Source organism: Morus notabilis, unplaced genomic scaffold (assembly GCF_000414095.1).
Source record: "Morus notabilis unplaced genomic scaffold, ASM41409v2 Scaffold658, whole genome shotgun sequence".
Taxonomy (NCBI): Eukaryota; Viridiplantae; Streptophyta; class Magnoliopsida; order Rosales; family Moraceae; genus Morus; species Morus notabilis.
In genome coordinates this window covers 161,545-174,249 of record NW_010358177.1, presented here as the reverse complement: position 1 = coordinate 174,249, position 12,705 = coordinate 161,545, and the positions used below count along the sequence as shown (strand labels likewise).

The window sequence follows — 12,705 nt, the reverse complement described above, 5'->3', positions numbered from 1 at the left end:
CACTCTTTCTTGTCTCAACGCCACAGCTCCTGAACTCTCTCTCTCTCTCTCTCTCCTTGCAGAGAGTACCAGAAAAATCAATGGCGAACCTGAATCTCACGCAGAATGGTAACTTTTCCTCTCTGGCACCGATAATCCCCGCCGCCGGCGACGACAACGGCCGATCGACGCTGATCTTTCTCGGCACCGGTTGCTCCAGCGCCGTCCCCAACGCAATGTGCCTGATCCAGCCCTCCGATCCCCCCTGCGCCGTTTGCTCTCAGTCACTCTTCGTCCCACCTGAGAAAAACCCTAATTACAGGTAATCGCCGATCCTCTTTCCCTTAGAATGATGCAATCGACCTTTTGGACGGAAAGATCGGAGAGATTAGATCTGCTGTCATGTTTGTGTACCGAGAGAGGTTAAGAAGCAGGGAAAGGAAAGGAATTTGAGATTTGAATGTTGATTTGATTTTTTTTTTTTTTTTGGTTTTATTCTTTATGATCGGTGTTTTCAGGTGCAATACGTCTCTTTTGATTGATTATTGCCAAAGCGATGCAAATCGCAGCTATATATTGATTGATGTTGGGAAGACATTCAGAGAACAAGTTCTTAGATGGTTCACTCTCTATAAGATTCCTAGAGTGGATTCCGTGAGTCATCTTTTGTGAAACCCTTTGCTCTTACATCTACCAATATTTGGTGCTCACTTATTTAATTCGTGTGTTCTATACTTCTATTTGAGTAGCTTCATGTTCGAGAAATGTAATTTGATTGATAATGGGGTTCTTCATTTAAGTTTTATTTTTGTTGCAGCTGTTGATGTCATATCTAAATTGATTTTCTATGCACTGCAGATTGTTTTGACGCATGAACATGCGGATGCAGTCCTTGGTCTGGATGATATACGTGCTGTTCAACCATTTAGCCCCAGTAATGATATAGATCCCACTCCGATTTATTTAACTGAGTTTGCAATGGAGAGGTAATCTTTGATAGAGTGTACAATTGTCTTAGATTTGACTTGTCCGCTGCCATTATATGATTTTGATTATTGCAATATTTGACCATGTGATTCTTTGGGCGTGCTTTACATGTCCTGGTATTGGAGGAGCCAGAGTGTAGTTGTTAATTTGTTGGTTCAAGTAATGAAGTGGATTTCTCAAACGTTTAATTAGTCTAGAGGTGCAATCACTTGTATAGTTTATTGAAGCTGAAAACAAAACAATGACGTTTCAAACATTATGGTATTCTTCATTTGGGTGGCAGAGTAAAAACTATAGCATATGTGTTTGGAATTGGATGTGTCTCCTAACAATTTGTTTATTAAAGTGAAGGGTTTGGTGCCTTATAAATATGAATCTTGCAACTGCTCCACATTTTTTTGACCAGAGGAAGTAAGCCCAAAGATGTACCGGATGGGTATCTTACTTGAGTCTATGAGGAATAACTAAAAGCAAGAAAGTTGTTATAAGTTGTTAAAGTTGTTATAAGTCAACAATTTATTTAGTGTGTGAAATAAAATTCTACCTTTCAAAAAAAAAAATGTTTTTCTAGTAAAAAAAAAAGAAAAAAGGAACTAAAGTATAGGTGTTGTTCATCAATGACACTGTTTATTGCAAATTGTGCTCAATGCCACGCTTTAACTCTAAGAATATTAAGAAAGTACATAATATGTATTATGTAGTCGAATACTATGGTACGCACTTTCCAATATTTTTATTGTTTCAGCGGACCATATAAAAGAATGAAAAATAATCGCAATTTAAGGTATGTGCTTGAGATTTTGTGTAAGCATGCACTTTCTTTTCAACATGCATTTTAAGAATTCACCTCCTCTAATAGTGTTTGAGAGAAAGATATTCCATTTGAGTAAAGAATAGCCTGAAGCCCAAGATCAAGCGTCTAATTTATGGATATTATTATCATCATCGTCATCTTTATAAGAGGTTTTATCTTGGACATTTGGCCATTCGATTTAGTCCTTGAGCTTTTCTTTAGACCTTTTTTGTATACATTGCCTTATATGAGATCTATGCTGCAATTCTTGGGTGTCCAGGATGCTGAAGCATAACCCACGTTTCTTTTTGAGCAAAAAAAAAAAAAAAAAAAATGCACAACATCTTTAGCACCAAAAGGAAACCTTGCCTAATAAAATTGTGGATGTGATGAATTCACTGATCTTGAATCAGTTCTTGATGTTAGTTTCTCTCTCTTATTATTGTTATTATTTTTTGTGCCCTGAAATAGCCTTGCAGTGAAGTTTCCTTACTTGGTCCAGAAAAAATTAAAAGAAGGCCAAGAAGTGAGACGAGTAGCACAACTTGAGTGGAAGATTATTGAAGGCAACCATGAGAAATCATTTGTTGCATCAGGCCTGAAGTTTGTTCCTTTGCCAGTGAGCCTCTACAAATTTTCCTCTATTATTACATATGTACATTACTTTAGTATTTTCTATGTCCTTAATGCTTTCTTGCTTGGACTAGGTGATACATGGGGAAGACTATATCTGTTTAGGTTTTCTCTTTGGTGAAAAATGCCGGGTGGCTTATATATCTGATGTTTCACGCTTTCCTGCGAGCATAGAGTATGGTGAGTCTGCATGGTTCCTTTTGCGTGCATATTTTGTCTTTCTAACGTCATTCATCTTTAAAGAGAGAAGCTCTCCCTTCTCTCTAGAATCTTGAGGGTCGTGGATTGTCTTTTCCTTTAGTATTATGGTGAGAATAGATTTGAATTGGTTCTTTCATGAATTTGGAATTGGTTTGAAATTATATACAATCTCTTTAAGCAACAATGGAGGTTCAGTGATATTAGAATAATTTCATTGGAACTCATGCTTTTTTATCTTAGTTTATTTGGACGTAGTGAGGTGGATATGTTAAATGATGGAACTCGTTTGCAAAAGTGAGAAAGTTGATGGTTTTAAGAAGAAATTTAATGGTTCACAGTACGTGGTTATCATCAAGGTTCTTAAGAATGCAAGAGGGGATTATTGGAAGATGACAAGGATTAATGGCAGAGCCATGAGGAGCATCATCTTCCAGGGGACTGCAAGAAGACTTGGATGGAGCATACTCATGAACAAACTAAACAGATTAAAGGGGAGGGCAATTTTGTTTCAAGATTGGGGGAGAGTCGAAGAGACCTCAGGGAGTAATAACTGACATCAAATACAGAAGCAAGAGATAGGACAACAACAACACCAAAGGCCTTGTTTGGAATGAAACCATAGTGATCTTGTTAAGTCACGGAAGAAGGCTGTGGTCCCATTGGTGGCAGATAGAGCAGTTACATGGTGTCAAGATGCAGAGGAGATGAAAAGGCTATTGGAAGAAAAGTCTCGTTTCAAAATAAGAGATATTTAGAAAAGATGGAACCTTGGTCGATGTACTCGCATTGGGACCACATTCAGATTGAAGCTAGAAACAATTAGATAGGTATAGATGGTCTTCCTCTTAATCTCTAGAACGTCCACGTCTCAAGATTATCAGAGAAGCGCGAGGAGGCCTTCTGGAAATCGCTCTAGAAACTTTGAATTAGATGTTTCTACAATGTGGAAAAGATAAAAATTAAAGGTCCTAAGGAGGGTCTCATGTAGCTGATCCTAGAAGTTCCATGCTAAGGGAATAAAATACATCTTGGACTCTTCAACATCAAGAATTACGTAGAAGTTCAAGGTTGCAACACTGGAGGCATAATTCTTAGACGATTTGCAGACACCAACGAAGAAGATGATGAGGTGGAAACTAGAATCAAACTTGGAAGTTTCGCTACAATAAGAAGGGTACAACGTGGACTCGGGAAAGATGGCATGAATAGTGGAACGCAACCCAAAAGGATTTGGAAAGTCAGAGAACGTGGGGAAATTATCGGGGAGAGTAAAGAAACCCTCGAGAATGTAAGGGAGGAAGGGGAATCGAAGTATAGGTCACGTTCCCCGAAATTCAATGAGTTGGTGGGCCCCAAAATTAGGATGGAAAACAGATTTGAAGCATTGAATTTGTTACAACTGTATGATGAGGATGTAGAAAGTCAATTAGAGAGGAGCTACCCTAATACTCTAGCCGATGAGTTAAATAGCGGCCCAATCCAAGGAAAAAGTGGTATGGGACCGGAACCTAGCAGTAAGCTCAGAAAAAAAAAAAAATATGCTCAAAGGGCTTTGGAGAAAGGTAAGGAAATTGCAAAAAATCCAAGCCCAAATGCCCATTCGGCACCAAGTCTTGGGCTAGATTTACATGGAGGCTTAAGGTTCCTTAACAAGGGGAGGTGGCATTGTTTTACACCTAAAGTAAAAGGTTTTTTCGTAAATGGTGAGATAAATTCGGCTTCTCCTAGCCAAATAAGGAATGAAGATAACTAGGGAAAAAGGCAGGTCTCGCGCGATCAGTATGTCAATTGTGCAAGGAAAGGAATTTCTTAATTGCAAACGAGGTAAAATTTATGCTCACTGAGATATTTTAATTACATAAAAAGGAAACCCTATAGATGGGCTTTCCAAGAATACAAGTAAAGTATGGATGGCCGAATGGAATTATTGGAAGATTGCTCAGGAATGGGAGAGGAAGACCTAAATGTCAACCGATTCTAGTTTCAGTCAGAAACTGAAATTGAAGACTCAGAAGACCAAGGGCTTGTTCAATTGCATTTTTGAGTTATGATGGCTTGAGTGTAGATTTTGAATTGAATTTGAATTATAACTTGAGTTGATGTTATAATTTGAGTTTGTGTTTTGTTGTGTACATTTGAGTTATGGTTTGAGATGAGAATCTTTTTGAGTTTGTGTTTGGATGAGTCAAAACTCGAGTTTGTATTTAGATAGTATTTTAATAAAAACTCAATAATGATGGAAAATTTTAATAGGGTATACGGGTGGGGTTTTATTCGTCTCTTCGTTGTGAACGCATACAAAAAAGAATCATCTCAATCGGAATTAAAACGAAAAAGTTATAGCGTTTTTAAAAATAGAAAAAGTCTGTTCATTAACTTGAGTTTGAGTTTAGGCACTTAAATTGAAGGGAAAACTTGAACTCAGATTTTAATCTCAAACTCAAGTTAAAATTCATGTTCAAACTCAAATTTTATAAAATAACATTAACTTGAATAAAATTGTAACTTGAGTTTAAACTTTTTTTGAGTTTTGGTGCAAACGAACAAGCCAAGACTCTTATGTCTTGGTCTTTTGACCAGGGAAAAAGGCAGGTCTCACTTAATCAGTACGTCGATTGTGCAAGGAAAGGAAATTCTTAATTCCAAACGAGGCTAAATTTATGCTCACGAAGATATTTTAATTACAAAAAAAGGAACCCTATAGATGGGCTTTCCAAGAATATGAGAGTATGGATGGCTGAATGGAATTATTGGAAGGGAATGGGAGAGGAAGACCTAAATGTCAACCGATTCTAGTTTCAGTAAGAAAGTGAAATTGAACTCAGAAGACCAGGACTCTTATGTCTCAGGTACGGAGGAGAAAATCAATGATCAAATTGGTGATGAAATCATTTAGGACATATCATGACTGTTCAGATTAGAGTCTGGTGGGAGAATCCCATATGGTTCTATAGATACACTAAATGAATATTAGAGAGGGAAGCTCCACCTTCTCTCTTAAATCTCTTTATGATTATTTCTTCAATCGTTATATCTTATTAATCACAATGAGATATAAACATTTCAACAGAGATTTTAGGACTAAACACAAGGTTTTTATTTTCATATTAGATTTTTTTGGTAGTGTGATAGAGATTACGGAGAGAAACAGAGTAGAAAACTTTACGCTTAAAGTATATTTGGGAGGAGTAGCCTAGTTATGCAAAGCAATGGAAGAAGCCCCTAGTCAAAGCAAAGGACATGAGTTCAAAAGGTTTTACAAGAGTCATAGTTACAGGTTGATTGTGGAATGCAGAACGAAAGGGGCAACTTCATGAGGATTTTGAAGATTCAAAAAGGAGATATAAGGAAAGTTATAGTGCCAGGAGAGAACGAATACAGAGGTTGTATGAATTTAAGAGATGCATCGATAGTTTTTTTTTACAAGCGTCGGGGGTCTGTGGTTGTCCAACCAAGAAGAATTGCAGCAAAGAACCAAGTAGAAGGGTATCTTCCATCAGCTGAAGGATACAAGACAGAAGAAGGGAAAGATATCCAAAGACCTTTAGCAAAACTTGGAGATTGGCGGTGGTTATATATAGAATTAAATGGAGAATGATTGGGACTTAATAAAGAAGAGAGGCATAGAAAGTAGGTTAAGGAGATGAAGTCGATACTGAAACACAATACTCTGCTTGTCAATAAAAGATATTTAGCAAGTTTCGGGCAATGGTCGGTTCAGGCACATTGGGAATCTATTGAAATTGAAGCCCGCAATAGCTTAATTGGGATTCAAGGTCTCCCTCTCAATATGTGGAATATCCACAGTCTGAAAATTATTAGAGATGCCTGCGGAGGATTATCAGAGGTTGCAGAAGAGACATTAAACCAATCGTTTTTACTGTACGCCAAGATTAAAGTTAGAGGTCCAACAGTGGGTTTGATGAATCCAATATTGGAATTTCCTTGCCAAGGGGAAAAAGTATCCGTTGGCCTTTTCAGCATCAAGATGAAGGATGAAGTGATTTCAAATTATAGAACATCAGGGATAATTCGAAGAAGTTCACTAGATTTTGCCAGAGAAGATGTTGAGGTGGCGGATAGATGCGTCAATATTCTGGCGATGAGAATGGTACATCATGGCAAAAATGTTGGTGGCCAAAAAGTCGATTTGAAGTGCAAGAAGATGTGGAGGATTAAGAATCAATCTGGAAGAGAAATCGAAGAGTTTCTTGAGAAGCGAAGCCAAGTAGACGAAGCGGTGCTTCGAGTCTCACGTGTACCGACTTTCAATAAAGGGGTGGGTCCCACGTCAAGCATCATAAAAGATAACTTAATTCTGGAAGGCTCTATCCAAACGACAAATTCTATCATCTTTTTTGGAAAACCTCGGTTCCTATTAAAGTTCAGGTGTTTAATTGGCTGCTTGTTTCGAGTAAACTTAACACTCATGATTCGATTCAAAGAAGAAAGCCTGATGCATTTTTGTCTCCTGGTTGGCGTGTGCTATGTAAATCAAATGGTGAAACTTTGGATCATCTCTTCCTACATTGGCCTTTTTCACTATGCATTTGGTATCGACTTCTAAGAGTTTGGAGTATCTTGGGTGATTCCTAGAACAATTGCGGATTTATTCAATGGTTACTCTTTCAACAGTAGACGGATGAAACTTTAGAATATAGCAACACTTTCCATCACATGGGCTAATTGGTTAGAAAGGAATAACCATATTTTTGAGGGTTTAGATGGGGATGTTAATGTAGTGCGGGATAGAATTAAATTTAATGTGGCATTGTGGTTATCTCAAGTTAAAGGCTTTAAGTCTCTTTCTTTTTCATATTTACTTCGTGGATGGGATATGGTCCTTCATTAGCTATGTCCTTCTAGTTCCTTTTGTTATGCAATGCTTTGGTGGATTCCTTGTCCCCTATTGTACTTTTCTTTCCATTATTAATTAATAATATTCTCTCGTTTCTTATAAAAAAAAGGTGGGGGATTCTCTACGTTCAAGGAACAGGTAAGTAACCCTTTGCACAAACCCATACACCAAACGGGGCATTAGAAATCCATGGAAACTTTTTCTCAGGGGTTGAATGTTTCCCTTAAAAATACAAAACTAAGAGTTGGGGATGGGACTAAAATTCTTTTTTGGAGAGATAAATGGTGTGAGAATGAATCCTTAGAATTTTTGTTCCCTCGTCTTTTCATATTTCAAATCTTCCCAATGCCTTTTCTCACAGATTTGTCCAATGACAGTGACCAAATTGGAACCTTGGTTTTCGAAGAGTTCTCAATGATAGGGAGGTAGAGGATTTGCATTCTCTACTTCAGTTAATCAATTCTTTCTCGTTTCAGCCTTCTGTTCCTGATCATAGAGTGTGGTTATGTGATCCTAATGGTTTCTTTTGTCGATCTTTTTCTCCTCCTTAGTGGACAGACCTGAAAATCAGAACTTTAAACCGTATAAATTCATCTGGAAGTCTAGTTTCCCCTCATAGAATTAAAGTCTTCGCTTGGTTGGTGGCACTTGGGAAACTAAACACTTGTGACCAGTTCAGAAAAGAAACCCTCGTATGGCACTCTCCTCTTCTTGGTGTGTCCTTTGCAGAGCTAGTGGAGAACCCATGGACCACTTATTGTTGCATTGTCTGGTGGCGAGTTTTGTTTGGCAGAAACTAATTTCGGAAGCTGGTTTTTCTTGGGTTTTACCAGCTCATTGTAGCTTGGTCTTGACGGAAAGTTTGGTTGGTTTGAATTTGAATAGCATCTCTAAAGGTCTGTGGAAAAGTACGGTACTCTTTGTTTTGTGGACTTTGTGGTTGGAAAGAAATGCTATAATTTTTTAGGAAAAGGAGATGAATGTTATTGATCTTTTTGAGAAAGCAACTTTCACAGCCTCGTTATGGGCTTCATCTGACAGTTTTCAAGGATTTTCCCTTTTCCTTGGTGGTATTGAATTGGAAAGATGTAATAGGCACTAAAGTTTTTGGTGTTTTTGTATTTCTTATCTTGTATCTTGTTTTCATCAAGGAGGATACCTTATTCCCTTTTTAGTAATTGATTATTTCATCAATGAAGTTTTCTTATCGAAAAAAGTCTTGTTTCAAGGTCAATGACCGTATGCTGACAGTGAGTTGTTTTTTTTTTTTTTTTTTTTTTTTTTTGGTGCTTCTCGAAATGGAATTTTGTTTCAGTAATTTCAAAAGATGGGGTTGGACAAGTGGATTTACTCATATTGGACACACTTTATAAGGTCAGATAGTGGTATTGTCCTTTTTTTTCTCTTTTTTCTTCCTTTTCTTCAGATGTAATTGTCATAATACAGAAGCAAATATATGCGGTGCTTTCCAGCACAAATCAACGTAATTAGGGTTGTTCAAGATACATCATACATTTACAGCTAATCAAGTGTGACCTATCTAGTTAACGTCATTTTGTGAATTGTCGACCAACCTACTTATCAAAGTTGTATTAATGGCTAGAACTGTGATTTCCGCTAGGACTCCTAATTTCATGTGTTATGTGTTAATTTCCTGGAGTTGTTTTTATATTCTTGCTTGCTTTTCTTCTCACTGCAGACGGGATCTCATAATGTCCACCTTTGCCTCCCACAGGTTAGTGCCATATTCGCACACTTTAATCCTGCTATATTCGAATATTGTTCATGTCACATGACTAGTTTTTCTGCAGACTCTTGAAGCTTTGAAGAGGATACGTCCAAAACAAGCCCTGTTAATTGGAATGACTCATCAATTTGACCACCACAAAGACAATGAGTTTCTTGCTGAATGGTCCAAAAGGTACAAAGTGCTGATCCTTTTTTAAAACTTCAACTTTCAAACCATTCTTGGTGCTTTTTGGTGTATCATCTTGAAATTGATTATCTTAATTTATATTTACTCATTTGTTCATGCTAAAGTCTGGTAAAACATGTAAAAAACTAAACAGAATTATGATATCAATTTGTGTGCATTATTTGTATGAGCACAAAAGTAATGTATGCTAAGATACTATACTGTTTTCTAAAAATAAAAAGTAAAAAATTTTAAAAAAATTTAAAAAGATAAACACAACTTCCATTGAAACAATACGTGAAATACAAAAAAAAAAACAAAAAACAAAAAACAAAAACAAACAAACAAACAAACAAACAAAACAAAACGAAACAAAACAAAACAAAAAAGAAACCAAAAAAAATCGTGAAAAACAATACAAGGACAGTATGTTTGCCGAGAAGAACAAGGAGAAAGGGAGAAAACTAGTAAAGAAAAACTATACAAAAAAAAAGTAGATTACATCAACAAAAGTGACTCCCTAATAAGATTTGAAATTTGAAAATTACTAAAATCTTCAGTTTCATACAACCAAACTGCAACACTCCACTCTCCCACAGCTCACTTTCATTGCCTTTACGTCTTCAAAATTCTCTTGTTTCATTTAACCAAATTTCAAGAAATCGATGCCTTAAGGTTTTTCTTTGTATGCACAGGGAAGGAATTCAAGTGCAGCTTGCGCATGATGGTTTAAGAGTTCCCATAGACCTGTAACGAGGTGAGAAAAGTCTTGTTAGAGCCTTTTCTGTTCTTTTGTTGTATAAGGCTTTTACACGGAACTGTGTGTAACTCTTTTTTTTTTTTGGCTCCCCGGGCCCCTATCACAACGAAGTCATGTCATAGGGGAACTTTTTAAATAGATTATTGTGATGAACATTTATCGGAGAAAATTCCTGATAACATTACTATGATGATAGAATTGATGTTTTTCATGGTTATATGGCGAACATATTATTTAAAAAAACAAAAAAAAAAAAATAATCTTCATACATGAAATGCAAAGAGAGTTTCACTAAGCTAGATGGGTTTACTACGGAAAAGTGTCAAGTCTATATTTTTTGTATAACTTTTTTATATATATTTTAAAAATTCACCTTCTTGCCAATTCCATTATCATGTCTACCATGCACAAAAAGAAATAAACGAAGGAGAAGAAAACAAGATCCTATCTCTCTCCCTCGTACATGGGGCTAAGTTCTCATCTTATTGTAAACCCCTTTATTGCCGAAGAGAATTGGCTACGATTAGTATTACTTTTAGAAAATTCTCTTTTTATTGTCAGTGCTATTTATTGTGGAGAACACAAGATGTGTTGATAAGAACATTTATCAGTAGATAATCTGTTTATCTGCGACAAAAGTTTTGGTAATTGGTGAGTCGAATTAGAGAATTTAAATAAGAATAACTTCCGGTTATTGTTATCCAGTTAGGATTATTTGTTTTTTAAATAAGGAGATAAGGAGATATCCTAAATCTCCATATTAGCTAGTATTTATCTCTTAAGTTAGGATTTATCTATTACTAGAATTATGGGATTCAATGGCAAGAGTGTTGTCATGCTTACCTATAAATACTAGTAGTCTTTTATCAAACGAATAATAATCCCTCTCTAAAAACTACATGGTGCATGAAGTAGATTGTTCTAACTTTGTTTATATTGAATGAATTGTAGAACTGGCGGTGCTAATGAATTTTTCTTTCTGGTTTGAGTATGCAGGTTAGTTGGTTATTTCACTCCATGCTGGTGGGTGGAGACCAACCCAATATTCTGAGTCAGATTATTGATAGTTTGATCATCTCACAAAAGTTTCAATATACGAGGATTAGGTGCCGGTAGGTACCAAAATAACATGCTAAGAGATGGAATTTGTGATATTGTCAATCCTGATCAATGTGCAGTGTTTTATGGAAAATAGTCGAATAAATTGAAACATTGTTACTAATAATGCTGGAGACACGTGTTTTAATCCCAACTTTTTGGTGCAGACGCTAACTCTTGAAAAATCCAGTACTCCAAAAAGCATTTTCCTGCTTCATCCATTACAATCAGAACACAGCAAGTTGAGTTGGCCAGCAACCATCCGATTGAACATTGAGAAGGTTTTTTGTGGGATTATTTTCTCTTGTAACTCACAATATCTAATGGTGTTATCAGCTTATGTGTCATACTAGATTATGATAAAAGCTTGGTAAGTTATGCTTTATAATAAATTATGAAACACCAAGTCATGTACTAAACCGTTATAAAAAGCATGATAAGTATACTAAGGCTTAGTTTGGTATTTATTTTTCCCTTTTAAAATCAGCTTCTGCTTGTAGCAGAAGTTGATTTTAGTGTTTGGTAAATCTCCTCAAAAGTGTTTTTTGAAGAATTTTTTAAGAATCTACTTCTAAAATCAGAAGCAGCCTAAAGACAACTTTAGCTTTTAGATCGTGCGGGAATCAGCATAGTACAATTAATGAAATTTTTATAATACCCATAATATCCCTAATAAAATTTAAAATTTACAATATTTTCAATCTAAAATTTAGACTCGTAATATAATATAATATAATAGTAATATTGTAATAAATAATATCATAATTATATTAATAACTCTAATATTATTATTTTATCGCTGATTTTAGTGTTTGGTAAATCTTCTCAAAAAGTGTTTTTTGAAGAATTTTTCAAGAATCTACAGCCAAAATCAGAAGCAGCCTAAAGACAATTTTAGCTTTTAGATTGTGTGGGAATCAGCATAGTACAATTAATGAAACTTTCATAATACCCCTAATAAAATTTAAAATTTACAATCTTCCCAATCTAAAATTCAGACTCGTAATATAATAGTAATATTGTAACAAATAATATCATAATTTTACAATAGTAATATTGTAAAATTTATCATGATATTATAATAATATTATAATTATTTTAATAATATGATATTGTAATTATAATATGATATTGTAATTATTATTTTGTAATATATTATATATTATATTGTATTGATATAATTAGATTTATTATATTAATAATAATATAGTAATTAATATAATTAAATATTAATATAATCTTATAATTCTAATATTATTATATATTATAGTATATTACACACGTTATGGTTATACAAAATATTAATTATAATATATTTGTTTAATATAATATAATAGTGATTATATAATATAATATAATATATTATATTATATTATAATATAGTTGTAATTTTTAATTAAATTATAACTGAAATATTAATATTTCTTATGTAATATTATAATATGTTTTATTATATTGTAATTATTTTAACCATTTTAATA

At 34.8% G+C, this 12,705-nt stretch overlaps 1 protein-coding gene across 2 annotated transcripts; it reads left to right on the top strand.

The window, feature by feature from the left end:
* The first annotated feature begins 8 nt into the window (after window positions 1–8).
* LOC21394689 (putative hydrolase C777.06c) lies at window positions 9–11,669 on the top strand. Of its 2 annotated transcripts, XR_002901643.1 has the most exons (11): window positions 9–301; window positions 498–633; window positions 838–965; window positions 2,231–2,378; window positions 2,467–2,572; window positions 8,767–8,825; window positions 9,151–9,186; window positions 9,263–9,372; window positions 10,062–10,123; window positions 11,123–11,238; window positions 11,392–11,669. XR_002901643.1 is itself a non-coding variant. In XM_010092153.2 (10 exons), the coding sequence occupies exons 1-9, from the start codon at window positions 81–83 to the stop codon at window positions 10,117–10,119; spliced, it is 1,002 nt and encodes a 333-aa protein (XP_010090455.2). In that variant the 5' UTR covers window positions 9–80; the 3' UTR covers window positions 10,120–10,123; window positions 11,392–11,669. The 2 variants fall into 2 exon arrangements, 1 of the variants encoding a protein (XP_010090455.2); XM_010092153.2 differs by lacking the exon at window positions 11,123–11,238.
* Window positions 11,670–12,705: the final 1,036 nt, after the last annotated feature.

What these genes read in the sequence shown, in the direction of transcription:
- LOC21394689 (XM_010092153.2), top strand. Translation starts at nt 81, where the DNA reads ATGGCGAACCTGAATCTCACGCAGAATGGTAACTTTTCCTCTCTGGCA. An exon ending in GAGAAAAACCCTAATTACAG is followed by an intron (nt 302 to 497) that starts GTAATCGCCGAT and finishes CGGTGTTTTCAG; the next exon opens with GTGCAATACGTCTCTTTTGA. An exon ending in AGATTCCTAGAGTGGATTCC is followed by an intron (nt 634 to 837) that starts GTGAGTCATCTT and finishes TATGCACTGCAG; the next exon opens with ATTGTTTTGACGCATGAACA.